Genomic DNA, 18078 nt, shown 5'->3' with positions numbered 1-18078 from the left:
GATGTTCATCTTATATCCTCCTTTCAAAACACTGTCTATTCCATTCAACTGCTCTTCCAAGTCTTTACTGCTCTTACAAGTCTTTGCTGTCTCTGACAGAATTGCAATATGATCAGCAAACCTCAAAATTTTTATTTCTTCTCCACAAACCTATTCTAAATTTTTCTTTCGTTTCCTAAACTCAGTGTACAGATTGAATAACATCAGGGAGAGGCTACAGCCCAGTCTCACTCTGTTCTCAATCAGTACTTCCCACTGATGCTCCTCTACACTTATAACTGCTGTCTGGTCTTTGTACAGTTGTAAATAGCCTTCCATTCCCTGTCCACTGAGGCGACAAAAGTCATGGAATACCTCCTAATATCATATCTGATTTCCTCCTGCCTGGCGTAGTGCAGCAGTTGGACATGGCATGGACTCAACAGGTCGTTGCAGGTTCCCTACAGAAATACTGAGCCACGCTGTCTCTACAGTCATCCATTACTGTGAAAACGTTGCTGATGCAGGATTTTGTGCACGAAGTGACCTCTTGGTTATGTCCCATAAATGTCTGACAGTGTTCCTATCGAGTGATTTGGGAAGTCAAATCATTCGCTTGAATTGTCCAGAATGTTCTTCAAACCAATCATAAACAACTGTGACCCATGATATCGATCACTGCCATCCAATGATTCCATCACTGTTCAGAAACATGAAGATCAAGAATGGCTGCTAATGTTCTCATTTGGTTGTTGGACCAGCGGACCCAGTCTTTTCCGCATAAACACAGCCCACGCCATTTTGACGTCAACATCAGCTTGCATAGTGCCTTGTTGACTACTTGAGCTCTTGTCTTCATGCAGTGTGCACTACACTTGAACTCTAGCATCACTACTTACCAACTGAAATTGGAACTCATCCAACCAGGCTACAGTTTTTCAGGCGTCTAGGGTCCAACCAATATAGTCATGACCCCAGGAGAGGCACTGCAAGGGAGGTCGTGCTGTTAACAAAGGCACTCACGTTGGTTGACTGCTGCCATAGCCCATTAACGATAAATTTCGCCATGCTGTCCTAATGGATATGTTCGTCATATGTCCCACATTGAATCTGTGGTTATTTCACGCAATGTTGCTTGTCTGTTAGCACTAACAGCTCTATGCAAACGCCACTGCTATCGCCTGTTAAGTGAAGCCCTGCATTGTCCATGGTGAGAGGTTATGCCTGAAATTTGTTATTTCGGCACACTCTTGACACTGTATGGTAGATCTCGGAATATTGAATTTCCTAATGATTTGTGAAATACGTTGTCATATGCGCCTAGCTCCAACTACCATCCTACATTGTTAATTCCTACCGTGCGGTCACAATCACATCGGAAACCTTTCCACATGAATCATCTGAGTACAAATGACTGCTCTGCCAATGCACTGTCCTTTTATACCTCGTATACGTGATACTACTGTCACCTGTATACGTCCATATCGCTATCCCACGACTTTTGTCAACTCAGCATATTTTACCCCTGCTACCTTCAGAATTTCAAGGAGAGTACTCCAGTCCACATTGTCAAAAATTTTCTCCAAGCCTACAAACGCTGTAAATGTAGGTTTTCTTTTCCTTGCTCTATCTTCTAAGAGAAGTCGTTGGGTCAGTATCGCTTGTGTGTTCCTATGTTTATCCGGAATCCAAACTTGTCTTCCCTGAGGTCAGCTTCTACCAGTTTTTCCATTCATCTATAAGGAATTCGAGGTAATATTTTGCAACCATGACTTATTAAACTGATATTTTGATAATATCCATACCTGCCACCATGTGCTTTTTTTCGAAACTGGAATTATTGCATTCTTCTCGATGTCTGAAAGTATTTCGCCTGTTTCGTACATCCTGCAACCCAGATGGAATAGTTTTGCTACGACCGTTTCTTTAAAGGCTATCAATAGTTCTGAAAGAATGTCGTCTGCCCCAGGGTCTTGTTTCAACTTGGTTTTTGAGTTCTCTGTCAAACTTTTCTCACAGCATCATATTCCCATCTCATCTACATCTACATCCTCTTTCCTTTCTATAACGTTGCCTTCAAAATTTGTCTCCCATGTATAGACCCTCTATATATTCCTTCTCTCTGTCAGCTTCCCCTTCTTTACTTAGCACTGGTTTTCCATCTGAGCTGTTGATACTCATACAGCTGCTTCTCTTTTCTCCAAAGGCTTCTTTAATTTTCCTGTAGGTGGTATCTATCCATCCCTTAGTGAAATATGATTCGAATTCTTATATTTGCCCTCTCGCCATTTCTGCCTAGCCATTTTGCACTTCCTGTCAATCTCATTTTAGACGTTTTTATTGCCTTTTGCCTGCTTCATTTGCTGCTTTTCTATATTTTCTCCTCTCGTCAGTTAAATTCAGCATCTCCCACAATATCCAAGGATTTCTACTAGGCCTTGTTTTCTTTTCCTGTCTGTTCCTCTGCCGCTCTCACTATCTCATTTCTCAAAGCTACCCATTCGTCTTCCAGTATATGCCTTTCCCCTGGTTCAGCCAATTGTTGTCTAATGCCCCCTTCGAAACTCGCTCATTCTTTCAACTTATCTAGGTCCCACCCCTTTAATTTTCTACCTTTTTAAAACTCTCTTGTTCTTTCAACTTATCCAGGTCCCACCTCCCTAATTTCCTATCTTTTTGTAATTTCTTCGTTTTTAATCTACAGTTCATAACCAACACACTGTAGTAAGAGTCCATATTGGCCCCTGGAAATGTCTTACAATTTATCATCTTGTTCCAAAATCTCTGTCTTGCCATTATACACACAAAAAGTTTTGCATCACCTCGGTTCCGAGAGTTCTGGAGCCTGTAGAGAAAACTGGAATATAGATCAACATAAATATCATTTCTGCCCTTTTTACTGCTTATGAAAACCACTCATTGCATGTTGTACCACCATACAGCGAGACCTTCAGAGATAGTGGTCCACATTGCTGTAACACACCAGTACCTCTAATACCTTATAGCACTTCCTCTTGCATTGATCCATGCCTATATTCGTCGTGGCATACTATCTACAAGTTCATCAAAGCACTGTAGGTCCAGATTGTCCCACTCTTCAACGGCGATTCGGCGTAGATCCCTCATAGTGGTTGGTGGGTCACATCATCCATAAACAGCCCTTTTTTAATCTATCCCAGGCATTTTCGATAGGGTTCATGTCTGGAGAACATGCTGGTCACTCTAGTTGGGTGATGTCATTATCCTGAAGGAAGTCATTCACAAGATGTGCACGATGGGGGCGCAAATTGTCGTCCATGAAGACGAATGCCTCGCCAATATGCTGCTGATATGGTTGCACTATCAGTCGGAGCATGGCATTCGTGTATCGTACAGTCATTACGGCGCCTTGCATGACCACCAGCGGCGCACATCGACCCCACATAATGTCACCCAAAACCATCAGGGAACCTCCACTTTGCTGCACCCACTGGACAGTGTGTTTAAGGCGTTCAGCCTGACCGGGATGCCTCCAAACACATCTCCAATTGTCTGGTTCAAGGCACATGCGAAACTCATCGGTGAAGAGAACGTGACGCCAATACTGAGCATTCCATTCAGCATGTTGTTGGGCCCATCTGTACCGCACTACATGGTGTCGCGTCTGCAAAGATGGACCTCACTATTGAGCTACCCAAACACAGTTCATGACCCATCCTCACAGCATTACTTCTGCCAGTACCTAATCTCCTGCCTTCCAAGTTTCACAGAAGTTCTTTTGCAAAACTTGCAGAACTAGCACTCCTTCCTTCCAGAAGTAGCCCAGGTAGCTCACCTGGGAGAGCACTTGCCCATGAAAGGGAAAGATCATGGGTTTGAGTGCCAGTATGGCAAACAGTTTTACTCTTCCAGGAAGGTTCATATCAGTGTGCACGCCCATGCAGAGCGAAAATTAATTCTTGAACAGATGTATAGTATTCTTTACTTTGGCAATTCACTATGCTGCACTGGCAGCAATCATAAATCTACCTACCGCAACATCGCTTTTTTCCATAGCCGTAACTGTTGGTTTGTCATCTGCTGCCTTAGTCACAGATGATAATGTCAACTTTTTGTTCAAATTTATGCTGACTGATTTTATTATACACAATCTGAGAAAAAAAAAGTGAATCAGCCAGAAGACTTGGTCGGAGATCAATATAACTCTGTACATGTACACACCACTGGCAGGTATCAGAATGACTAGATTTGCAAATCTCTATGACAGGTACAACAACTGCCAGAGTGAATTAATGTTATACATATGTGGTGTCTGTTCTTTCAGAGATGTCGAAAAGAATAGACACCTTTTCGATCCCGCGAAAACTATGAATCAAAACACAAAGGAATTAAAGACTTTAGCTGCCAGTGGGAACTGATTTATATCGATGGTGCAAGCTGAAAATTTGTGCTGGGCCAGAATTCAAACTCAGGTCTCCTGTTCACTGGGCACATACGCTGACCACTACGTCATCCAGACACATTAGTCATTGCAAACGCACAGACTACCCTGGAAGGGGCACAACAACAGTTGTGTGGTATAATTTGAGAATTTGGATCTGACAGGAGGTGTGCTAGCATAGTTCATGCAGTTGGAGTGACCATTGTGTCCAGATGGCATAGTGGTCAGTGCATTTACCTAGTAAGCAGCTTCTCACCCTGATCTGGTACAAATTTTCAACTTGCCCCATTGATACAAATCAGTGACTACTAGCAGCCAAAAATCTTTAATTGCTTTGGGTCTTGCATAATTTTTGATCATATTTTAGAGTTGTTACACAACCTGGTAAGGTTCAAAAGGTGAACAGTATCAGATGTTGAGTAATGACTGTGGAGGATACGGAGATGTTGCATTCTCCTGTGAGACAGGGTTATCAGCATCTGACACAGTTTGAAGGAGGCCTCATTGTGGACTGCTTGCAGATGTGAGGGCAGGAATTCTCATTGTCAAGGTTCCAATTGATCACATCTGACCACCACAAGGACAGATCTCCATATCATGCACCAAGCACATCTGTTCCTTCCATCTGAGTGAAAGTAAAGGACTCCATGCAACATTTGGTGTCATTCTGCATCACTGGTCAGAGACTAGCAGCAGGCAAACTAGGGAATTATCATCCAATGCATAGGGAGCTGTTAACACACCAACATGAATATTTGTGTCTGGAGTGATGTCTTGACTGGTAAGCATGGACTGCTGATAAATGACATCACATTATGCTCAGCTAGGAATCATTGTTCTGCACTTCAGTGGATCACCACCATTGGCAAATATGTCAGCAATATGGGGAGGGTCCCATCTCTCCCATTTTTGGCCCTGACAAAATTTGATTTTGGGTATGTACTTCCCAAGTAAAATGCTACTGTCAGATGTATTTAACAGTAACATTCCACTGAATTTTAACTTTGAGACAGTAATGCTAAATTTTAATATATTTTTAGCACTTCTACCCTTATGTCAGCTTGGTTCAATCAATATATTACAAATGTGATTTGCATTCATTAAAAACCAGCATTCTACAGTGCATTTTCATTTTTACTACCATGCACAGACCCATGCAGAAAACTGGCCTTTAGCTTCAATTAACAAAATGTAAAATATGAACTGGAGTTAAGAGACATGTCATCATATCATGTGTGGTTCAGTTGATTCTTACAATTATGTCTTTAACCTCTGTGTTATAAGAAAACTGCCTCAACTGAAGAGCGAAATGTAAGGTTGTAATTTCTGAGGGGGGGATATAGGGGAAGGAGATGGGGAGAACCTTAATGCGCAATAAGTGGTGAACTTCTTGCATCAGTGTATTCATCTGAAATAATTTTATGGTGGCAACACTAGCATCACCAGTCTGACATTTTTAACCAATCTCTGAGTCAACATTTTTTTTTTCAGCTGCAGTGATATGTTAAATAACAATTACTCATTGTCTGATTTTCAGTTTATTGATGACATAACATCATAAAATCCTCAAAATATCAAGAGCCACCTTAGCTGATTCAGTAAAACACATAATTCTACTATGGAAACAAGTGGTATGGTGTTAAAGACTTTCCCATCATGTGGATGGAATTTTATCTTAACAACAGAAAACAAAGAGTCAGATTAACAAATGATACAAGAAGCATAAGACTAAATTTGAAGTAAGGTAACATTACATATAGTGCCCTGTAAGGTTTGTTGGTTGGCCCTCACTTAATTTTACTAGCTCACTGGAGGTCTCTTCAAAAATGTGGTACTTGCCAGTCACAGCAGTATACTAATAAAAAGTCCAGTTACAGCCAGAAGACTGATGGAAGAAGCTTACAGCTGGTACACAGCATATAGTTTAACACTTAAACTTACAAAGACCTATATTATGCAGCTTAACACAAATCAAAAAGTAGAGATCAATGGGCAGGCACTGGATGAGGATCCATGTGTGAAGTCCCTAAGCATGAAGATGAATTAAACACTGAGCTGACACCAGCACATGAACAAGTTAACCAAAAAACTCAGTTTTGCCTGCTTTACGTAAAAATGTCCCACAGTGTATTGGCATGCAGGTGGGATTGTTACATCCTTTCACTCGGTATAATCTCTTAGATGCTGCACCTGTTGTCTTCAGTCTGAAGACTGGTTTGATGCAGCTCTCAGTGCTACTCTATCCTGTGCAAGCCTCTCCAAGTAACTTCTGCAACCTACATCCTTCTGAATCTGCTTACTGTATTCATCTCTTGGTCTCCCTTTACAATTTTTACCCTCCCTCCCCCACACTTCCCTCCAGTACTAAATTGGTCATCCCTTGATATCACAGAATGTGTTCTACCAACCAATCCCTTGTTCTAGTCAGATTGTGCCACAAATTTCTTTCTCCCCAATTTTCTTTAGACCTCCTCATTAGTTCATCTACCCATCTCATCTTCAGCATTCTTCTGCAGCACCACATTTCAAAAGCTTCTACTCTCTTCTTATCTAAACTGTGTATCATCAATGTATCACTTCTATATGTGGCTACAGTCCATATGAATCTGAGATCTGTTCGAAAAATTCTGGAATTCTGTCCACAAATTTTTTTACACTACCATTTATTTACTGTGCATGGTCTCCTTTGAAATACTCTCCTCCACAATAGATACACAGATCCCAATGCCGTTTCCACTTCCGGAAGTAGTCTTAGTACACCTCTTGCTGGATTGCATGAACCGCCATCTGTGAATTTTCTTTTATCTCGTATATTGTTGCTAATCTTCACCCTTTCAATGTAGTTTTCAACTCTGGAAATAAAAACAAATAATAAAAAAATCCAGTGGTCAGATCTGGTGTGTACATAGGATGAGACAGCACAGTGATTTCGTTTTTTTGTGTGATAGTCATGCACCAACAGGAAGAATGTGTGGGTGCACTATCATGATGCAAGAGCCATGAATTGTCTCACAACTTTCAGGCCAGTTCTTTCTCACATTTTCCTGTAGGCATTGCAACACATTCATATAGAACCATCGATTAACAGTTTGTCCCTAAGGCAGGAATTCATAACGAACTCATCCTTCAAAGTCAAAGAAAACTATCAGCCTGGCTTTGATATGTGACTTGATCTAATGAACTATTTTTGGTCTTGGAGAACCTTTCCCAACCCATTGTGAAGACTGAACTTCAATCTCAATATCATAACTGTAGACCCACATGTCGTCACCAGTTATGGTTCTCTTAAGGAACATCTCATTCTCATTTATGCAATGCAATAGCTCTTCACAGACTGTGAGGTGAAAGTCTTTCTGGTCTTGACTCGTGAGCCATGGGACAAACGATGCATTCCAAGATGCTGTGTCGGGATTTCGCGACATGGTTCAGCTGAAATGTTACATTCTTCTGCAATCTCTCCAAAAGTCAGTCTTCGATTGGCACAAACAATTTTGTTGACATTCCTGACATGAATGTTGTTTGTAGATGTCAAAGGGCATCCTGAACAAGGGTCATCTTTAAATTCTGTCAGGCAATTTTTAAACCATGTGAACCATTCATCACACTGAGTATGGCTTAATCTCTCATCACTGTAGGCTTTCTGCACCATGTGGTGTGTCTCTGTAAAGGTTGTCTTGAGTTTCACACAAAATTTACTGCAGGCGCATTGTTCCTCTAACTCTGTCATCTCGAAATTCGCAAACTGTGTGACACAACGTTCTACTCAATACAACACTGAACAATAACTATCAGATATACAACAATGAAACTTCCAGCAGTTACACATTAAACACAGGTGTGTGCAGGGATGCCAACTTCATTTCACTGCAAAATACCATTGGTGGAAAATTATGAATGCTTTGTAATTTTTCAAAAAGACCTTGTATTTTCAGCAGAGACTTCCTGATGCTTAAATCTATAATTGATGTTAACAAATTTGTCTTCTTCAGAAATGCTTTTCTTGTCATTGCCAGTCTATATTTAATATCTTCTCTATTTCAACCATCATCAGTTTTTTTGCTGCCCAAATAGCAAAACTCATCTACTACTTTAAGAGTCTCATTTCCTAATCTGATTTCTTCAGCATCATCTGATTTAATTTGACTACTTCCATTATCTTTGATTTTCTGTTGTTGATATTCATCTTATATCTTACTTTCAAGACATTGTCTATTGTGTTTTGCTGCTCTTCCAAGTCGTTTGCTGTCTCCAACAGAATTACAATGTCATTGGCAAACCTCGAAGTTTTTATTTCTTATGGACTTTAATTCCTACTCCAAATTTTTCTTTTGTTTCCGTTACTGTTTGCTCAATGTACATATTAAATAACATTGGGGACATGCTACAACCATGTCTCACTCCCTAATCAACCACTACTTCCGTTTCATGACCTTCCATTCTTACAACTGCCATATGGTTTCCGTACAGATTGTAAATAGCCTTTTGCTCCTTGTATTTTCCCCTGCCACCTTTAGAATTTGAATGAGAATATTCCACTCAACAGTATCAAAAGCTTTCACTAGGTATACAAATGCTATAAACATATATTTGCCTTCCCTTAACCTGTCTTCTATGCTAAATCGTAGGGTCAGTAATGTATTGTGTGTTCCTACATTTCTGCAGAATCCAAACTGATATTCCCAGAGGGTGGCTTCTGCTAGTTTTTCCATTCTTCTGTAGAGAATGTGTGGTAGTGTTTTGCAACTGTGACTCATTAAACTGATGCACCTAAGGTAAAAAATTATTTATTTTAGGGACGTGTGCATTAAGAATATTTTTGCCACAGCAGATGCCTGGGAAATACACACACATCTGAGCCAGTATCCACCCAGAAACTGCACCTTAATGGTCCTGTCTGTTACCACTAAATTCCACAGTAGGTGCAAGGGCAGGTGCTGCTGGTAGACTTCCTAGCCGGGCATGGGAGGTGTTGTTCACATCTTTTGCCTATGAACAAGGCAATTGGCACCTAAGTGCTCTGCTGGTAAAACTTAGTGGCAAAAACACCCTTTCCACTCTGGTGAGGGCAGGGAGCACATGTTGTGTTGTTAGTGTGATGGTGCGTGGTCTTGTCATTTGTACATGCCGTAAACTGCAACCTGCTGTGTTAACTCATTGAGATGCAAGGTGATATAACCCAGTCTGTCTCTGGCAGGCATTGTAGTAAACACCTGTGGAGTGGTAGACTCAGTTTCTATGTCCACCATCTCCGCCAACTTGCTCAAGTTTGCCTCTTCTATCACTGCAAGCAGTATGTAATACATCTCCAGTAAGCAAGACATCCATATGGACCATAGCAGCAGGTCTGAGACATCTTGTCCAGCCAAGTCAGGAGGTGTCACAGAAACAGTGACTATTTCCACTGCCAATTTCCTCCCTGGGCAATAATTGCCCTAAGCTTTGTGTCTGAGAGAGGGAAAGCCACCTTTTAGAAAACTGTACTTTCCAAAGGAAGGAAAGTTTGTGATAATGTTATTAACCTCACTAACAGCTGTCTGTTACTGCAACAACAAACGCATATTTAGTCATGCGTATATTTGATGGAGTCTTGCATTAAACCAGAGTCATGAAATTGCTTTTACCATATGTGAACCATAGTGATGGATAATCTGTCCAGAGGGCTGGTGCTTCAAATGCCATACACATCGTTTGCACTGTTCGGTGGCAGAATGAGAAACATCCCCCAGGCTGTGGCTAAGCCTTGTCTCCGCAATATCCTTTCTTTCAGAAGTGCTAGTTCTGCAAGGTTTGCAGGAGAGCTTCTGTAAAGTTTGGAAGGTAGGAGGCGAGGTACTGGCAGAAGTAAAGCTGTGAGGACGGGGCATGAGTCGTGCTTGGGTAGCTCAGTTGGTAGAGCACTTGCCCACGAAAGGCAAAGGTCCCGAGTTCGAGGCTCCGTCCGGCACACAGTTTTAATCTGCCAGGAAAGTTTCGTATGAGCCCACACTCCGCTGCAGAGTGAAATCTCATTCTGGACACAATATCCTGTCGCAGAGCATGCTTTACAACATGCCAGTCAGGACCTCAGTGCCTGTTTCACCACACACGCCATCTGGAGTCTTCCCCCAGACACCAGTTTCTCAGAATTCTGTTGGTGGGAACTAGTGCTACAACATTTCCTTGGTTCTCACCACTGGCCTGGCCTTAATTTATGTTAATTCCTTCCATCTTGGCATTTATTCACAGCAACTACTCTTTTCTTCACTCCATTTTAGCTTTCTATATCTTTCATTATCTTAACCATCTATTTTTCACCGCCCCCTCCCACCTCTGTTATGTACAATGCACTTAGCTTTTCACTATTATTAACTCATGCATGAAGTTTAAACAGTCAACTCTGTTTTGCATATTGCCCTGTCTTCCACTTTTAAGCTTGCAGGTTTTCACATTTCACCCAATGCAGTCTCCAGCAATCAGTCTTTCCTTCTCATTCCATGCGCTACATCTCCCATGACCTGTGGTTCTGGGTGACTTTCCCAAAATATACCCCTTTTCCTAAACCTCTCCAGTCCTTATCCTACACCCCTCTTCCTTCCCCTTCAATCATTTTGCCTGAAGAGGGAGCCATTGGCTCTGTAGGCTTGCATAATTACAACCTACCTTTATGTGCATGTTCTGCCACAGCTTGGTAAGTAGATTTTTTATCTATTCAATTAAATTATTTTGTCACAAATTGATTGTTTTCGGTGTTACAGTTATTAGGCCAGGTTGTTTAGGTCAGATATCTTATGATGCAGTTCCTCAGTTTAGGTACTACTGTCTAAATTTCTAATGAGAGGCAAATGTAAATGGAATCTTTCTCAGAGCCCACAGTGAGCTCAAGCTATGAAGATAGCTACACAGAATCATTAGTTCATGCTGAACAGTGGAGAATTGAGCGGGCTGTGGTCAGGCGAATGCTCAAGTGGCTGAAACCCCAACACAGGCTGATGCTTGACATCAGCAGAACACCGAACGCATTTCATCTCAGCATGCAGCTGAGACACCAGAGCAATCATATGCTCAATGAGAGTATACAGCAGCATGCATATCCTCTCAGCATGCTTCTGAGGCATCAGGAGAATGCAACACACATGGCTTCTGTGCATGCCTCTGAAACAGTCAAACAGGAAGACATGCCCCAACTCACTGTCACTCAACAATAAGTTGAACGTCGGCAAATATTTGCTACGAGAATCTGGGGATTTTTTTTTAAAAAGTGCTTCCAGTTATGAACTGACTTTAAATTACACTAATTATAGATCCATCAAAATGGGCCATATGAACAAGGCTTGCAGATTTTACGGAGCACTGAAATGGAAGGAAGTAACAACAGGAATGTGTTGCTCTGGGCACAAGGTTCCCATTCTCTCATTATAAGAGCCGGTTGGTCCTTTAAAGGAATTATTTTCTGGTGAGACTTGCGTGTCACAGCATTCCTAAACCAAATGAAAAATGTAATTCATGTTTTCACATGATCTTCTTTGGGGCAGATCGAATTCTTGCCATGCCTGGGGAGGAGCAAGTGCACCATAAAACAGGGTCCATTTTACCCCTGTCCAATGGTCAAGCACAATTTTTGCAAGTTTGCTTTATGAGAGATGATGAGATGAGACTGATAGATGTTGTCAAATTATTCAGGGAGTTGAACAGGCAACAGTACTGAAAAAACAAAAAGTCTTGCATGATCACACTGTGTTGGAGCATGGGTTTAAACCAGCTCTCAAGAACATGCCTCACAAGAGCTGCAACATGGTGATCCACATGGATTGTATGTTGAGTGGGCAGCACACATGCCACTACAAGGTCTCAGCCTTGGCTAAGGTCGCGATTGTGGTCATGGGCATCAACCCCGCCACCCTGAGGGACATTATCCTGCACAAGCACGATGCCTCCCTCACCAGGATTGTGGACATGCAGCATTACTATGATGCTCTACACTATCCCACAACAGTTTGGAAACGACAATAAGGATATCATTTAAGTACCCCTCAAATAAATCCTGTGACTGGGTGACCAAACCAGAACAAAAATGTGAAGTGCATGGATTTCTACACACTTCGCCTGATGGTCATGACTTCAACTTGCCATTGTGGTGTAGAGTACTTCCATTAAATTTTTGACAGACATGTACATATAGATGGAGACTGAGTGTCTAAGGTACATAGCACTTAAACAAAGCAAGCTGCATGCAGAGATTTATGTCCCTCTGCAAGATGTCATTGCGAACAAAGCAATGTGAATCCAAATGACTTAGGTCAGATGGTCACATTCCCACTGTCATTCATGAACAGTCTGAAGATCTTCCAAGAATATACCCAGGATGCATTCTCCTACGTCCGGTACTAAGTTCAGTCAGACTTATAAGGGAAGAACTGGTGGCCCTCCTCTTTTTTGGTGGGGCGCAGTGCTCCATTTATACTAAAGTGACAGAAATGTGACCTACCACACATGCACTTGCTGCTGTGGTTAAAACAGAAATTGTGGCCAAACTAAAGTGATCTGGTTACATCAGTAGAATTGTCTGATGCCATCCTGGACAAACAGCTATATGAAATGTGCCTAATGCACGGTCCTCTCAGGGTGTTGAATCCTTCCTCCCCATGCATGAGTGTCAGGAAATGCACCAGAAAGTATCTTTGGACACCATCAAAAGGGACCCAAATGAACAAGACTAGATATCTGTTGTACAGACATAGAGTGCCCAAGGATGGGGGTTGTATAATCACAATTAAAGTGAGAGATGCTGTGCAAGGCACAGTAGTGGGCACAGCTGGATGGTCCCATACTTACTTCTCAATATTTATTGTGCAACAGCAGGCTACAATAATATCGACCCAAGAGATGAAGTGCAGATGTTTAGAGCAGGTCATATGGATATTGGGCTTTCTGCTCCATAAGAGGCATCCAACAATCCTGCTCACCTGCATACAGGGTTCCTTCACTTTTCAGGCCCTCAAAATGGTCAACAAACAGGAAAAAGCCACATTCCAGGAAGTATGTGAGGCAATGGGACTTTCAGAAGGTGACGGCCACTGGGACACTATGAAAAAGAATCCCACATTATGCCAGTCATCAGCCAATTTGATAGAGCTCTTCACTACCATATTCAGCACCTGTAGGCTCTCAAACCCTGTGACACTTTGTAACAAATATAAAACGATGTTATCAGAAGAGATTGCACACCAGTACTAAGGGACAGCACAGACCAGCTATGGCTTACATTTAATGAAGCCCTGAAGGCTCAATTATGACACCACAGCCTCGAGGGCTCAAGTTGGCCTGACTGAGTCCCAAATATTACCAGAACAAAGGCACATTTTGAGTAAAATTTTGAGCCATGTGAAGAATGGAGAAAGGGGGTCATTATTTCCTAGATGCATGTGGGGGTACTGGCAAGACATTCCTACTAAATTTGCTATTGGCGCAGTTGTGCAAGGACAGGAATGTCATTTTAACTGTTACATCCTCTGGGATAGCCATGACCTTGCTCAGCAGAGGAAGAAGTGCCCATTCAGTGTTAAAGCTTTCACTGACCCTTGCGAGTGAGGAAATTCTCACTAGTAATACAGACAAGAGCAGCAGTGCAATTTAATCATGTGGGACAAATGCTCAATGTCCCACAAGAATGAAACCAAGGCACTTAATCAAAGTTCACAAGACATCCACAGTAACCAAAAGATGATGGACGGAATGGTTGTCTTACTTGCTGGTGGCATCTCACACACACTGCCAGTCATCAAGAGAGGCACTGTGGCTGACAAGATCATCATTGTCTCAAATCTTCACCACTGAGGGCAAACATAGGAAGATGTACCTCACAACTAATATGAGAGTTCAGCTTTACAATGACCAAGAGTCTTGGCTGTTTGCTCAATATCTCCTTGAAACTGGTGAGGGCCACATGGGAATGGATGTGGAATGCTTAATATGTTTTGAAAGCCACTTCTGAAATGTTGTAAGCTGGGAAGACAACATAATTAATGAGTTTTCCCCAACGTTAAAGCAAAACTTGAGTGTCGAGGACTGGTTACGTGAAAGAGCAATATTGGCATCCATTAATGTATTGGTGGGAAAAAAAAATTTTTGATCAAGTACCTGGTGAGGCCATCAGCTACACATCAATTGACACACTGATGACAAAGGATCATGCTACTACATATCCTGTAGAGTTTCTAAGCTCATCAGAGCTCTTGGGGGTGCTGTCCCTCAAGTTGGACATGAAGATGGGTGTGCCTGTCATACTGGTGTGTAATCTGGATGCACTAAGATTGTGCAGTGGCATCAGGTTACACATAATGGAGCTGAGAAGGCATATTGTGCATGCCACTTTCATCACTGGTGGAGCCTATCATCCCAACAAACTTGCCATTCTGGTTCAAACACTTGGTTCCCTTTGCAAGGGGCCTTCTTGGTTACTATAAATAAGAGACAAGGATAAATGTTAAAAATGGCAGGTATTCCTCTATGCACACTATGTTTTTCACATGGACAGCTCTATGTTGGCTGCTCGTGTGTATCTAGAACCAAAAATCTCTACATATATTCAAAGAACAAGAAGTTCCAAAATGCTGCTTATAGAGAGGTATTACAGTAGATTTCTGGCCCTCCATACACACCAAAATGATTATAATCTTTCCCATGCTAGGCATGTCCCAAACAGTCTTGAAGTTTTCTTATTCCATGTCCTGGCACATTTTGTAATTCGCTACTCATTAGCATAAAACTGTCTTCCTTAATAAACGAGTGAGTTGTGAGTGACATGTATTCGGCCAGCTTCTCCCATCAGCTCAAAATTTCATGTGTTGTCTCCCCCCCCCCCCCACCCCCCTCTTCTCAACCACCCCTCCCACTGATTTTGCACGGTTTTCAGGGCTGCATGTGGCTCACAGCTCAGTACCTCCAAGAGGTAATGTCTATGAAAGAGTGTGGATAGTAAGTTTGTCATTAACATTTCTTTATACTTTGTAAATAATTGTTTAATTGTGGAGTGTAGCTAGTGACTTAATAAATATAGCAACACTCAGGCTGTTGCCCCATGTCAGTGTAGTAAAGCTTTTATATGTCAGTTACTTTAAGGAAGGGCATTGTCTGGAAGCTTAGAGACATTTTCAGTGTTATTCAAATCCCTGTCACTTGCTCAGAATTTTTGTTAAATGGTGAGTGGTTACCTTTATTCTGCATTTTTTAGACAGCAACAATGAATGAAAGACATAAAGAAACTGTAAAATGAAGCTGTTATTTTTCTACAGCTGCTTCATTAATTTTTACATGAATACACCAATAATTGCTACACAGTAACAGTTAGGATGAAGGTGAATAGGTCATGTGGACTACACAATGGCAACATCAATGTGACATTAAAAATTCCTGGACAGAATATATGCCATTCAAGGAGCATGGATAAGCTCTCAAGATATAGTTGAGAGATAGAAAAGAACAAAAGAAGACTCACCTCATAGCTAAGCTGTCAGATAATGCCTTTCTTTGGAGGTAACAAATTAGTAAATATACATGCAGGGCTATATTTTTGCAGTGCTATAGCCTGAATGAGGTAATGGTTGTCCCTGATGGAGTGGTGAGGGGAGGAAGGAAAATATGAGGAAAGGGAGAAGTGAAAGGAATGGAAGAAGATTCCTGGAGGAAGGAGAGGCAGCAATGGAAGAACACCAATGAGGTGACCCTAGTGCAGGCAGGGGTTGTTTTGTGTGGTCCATTACTTGACACCTGAATGCTTCACTGAATTGTTACATTTACTCCCTTCAATGCATGTATCTTCTTTCATTATTGCATTTTAGACATGGCTAGATATATTTTAATTATTTATCCATGTTTGTGGTACAGATTTGTTTTTATATGTAATTGTTTCTAACAAACATCATTGTGATGAAGGTGACAATAAACAAGTAGAACATATAATCAGCCTGCACTTTACCTTAGGTAAGCGACATTTGATATACTGAAATAATACTAACCTTATCAAATCGAAGCTTGAGTACTTCATTCTCCCACTTGAGATCTTCTAACTCCTTAAGGCACAGTTTTAAACGTGCTTTGCAAATCTGAAATATTAGAAAATACGATTATTCTTTTTTGCCAAGATTTTAACTACACTAAGCTGAATCATGATTAACTAACATCAGCATGGTACACATGAAATTAAAATGATAATGGCACATTTTTTTATGTTTTGCTTTCACAACACTTAAAAACAGTTTTTCTCATTTCACAATGAGTTGCAGCACTAATGTCTGCTGATTGAAGACTTTGTATTAATTTACAACGAGGAAACCGCAATAATATATCCATAAAATGGAGAAAAAATGCATATTAAAATAGTAAAATATGTGTTTAATGTTTAAATTAAAAAAGACAGACACATGTTTAAAGCTAATTATTAATATGTAGATAGTAACAAATTTTGTGTGAAACAATATAAAGTGTTACAAAGTGAAGTTGGTTAACTGTCTAGTATTTTTTGCAATGGAAAAAGAGTCACTCTGAAGCCGTCACAAGCATTCAATAGCACAAAAATATCCACTAAAAGCAAACAACCATGACAAGAGAGTTACCAGTGCCATGGAGTGAGTCAGCTTTGTATTCCAGATCCTTTGCATAAATTAAACCTAGTTGAGTTGATATGCTACCACCATCAACCACCAAGTGAGGAAGTTTGTAAACTTTAATTAAAGACAGTGGAAACAAGTGACTCTCACACACAAATAATAAGTAGTTGCATGTTCCATGGATCATTTTGCATGATAAATCATAATCATGTGGAATGACTCATTTTACATTCACACTGCAAATTAATTTGTAAATATGGCAAAATGCTGAACATTCATTAGTGCTTTCTTTTAATAAACATGTACAGATGTGGATTAGTAATTCCTACCCACCACCTTTTACTCATAACAATAATAGGAATTCCAGTAGGAGTTGTCAAGGAGAAACTATTTCATTGAATTTACAAATTTTACTTTGCTGTCTGTCAGACATTTTATATCATTGGGTAAGTGATCAAAAGTTTTAGTTGCAGCACTGTGCGCCCCTTTTGTGCTAAAAACAACATTAATGTGGAGTAATGAATGTCATTTTCCTTCTAGTATTGTAATTGTTACTTTTGAACTGTAGAAGATCATTTACAATAAATAAAATTTGCAGTATATCAGCTACAAACAGTGATGACACTAATTTTTTTTGGTGGGAACTCACAAAAAAATCTTTGTTTGGTAAAACACTTTAATTTTGCACAGGAGGAAAATTGGTAGGGGTTTTCATCTCCCTTAAATCTGTTAAAAATATGTTCAAGATACCATAGTCAAACATTAAATACTAATTACTATGTGACAATTCATTTTTTTCCTAACTATTATAGAACTGCTGGGCAGTGCAGCATACACCTAAATAAAAATAAACTGCTACAGAAAAGGACAGTAAGTCTTCATCATGGAATGAACTGTAGAAAATCTTGTGAAGTTCTGCAACAAATACTTAACATTATATCCTTGGTACCTACTTAAATTAATTACATGTTTTGTGCAGCAACGTAAATAGCTACAACAACAGGAAAAATAAAGTTACATAGACAAGGCCTATTGCCTAAGGGGAACACAGCAAAATTCGCATTTTAGTTCTCAGCCTCACATCACACAAATAAT

General features: G+C 40.6%; 1 protein-coding gene across 1 annotated transcript in view; it reads right to left on the bottom strand.

Moving 5' to 3' along the window:
• The window catches only part of LOC126481149 (dynein regulatory complex subunit 4), a 141795-nt gene that overhangs the window by 17119 nt on the left and 106598 nt on the right, over window positions 1-18078 (bottom strand). The window contains exon 9 of the mRNA XM_050104711.1: window positions 16393-16479. Within this exon, the coding sequence (XP_049960668.1) occupies window positions 16393-16479 (87 nt within the window). The remainder of the gene's footprint in view (window positions 1-16392; window positions 16480-18078) is intronic.

The sequence above is a fragment of the Schistocerca serialis genome, chromosome 5, assembly GCF_023864345.2.
Source record: "Schistocerca serialis cubense isolate TAMUIC-IGC-003099 chromosome 5, iqSchSeri2.2, whole genome shotgun sequence".
Classification (NCBI taxonomy): Eukaryota; Metazoa; Arthropoda; class Insecta; order Orthoptera; family Acrididae; genus Schistocerca; species Schistocerca serialis.
The sequence above is the reverse complement of the archived record's forward strand: the minus strand, read 5'-3'. Positions and strand labels throughout refer to the sequence as shown.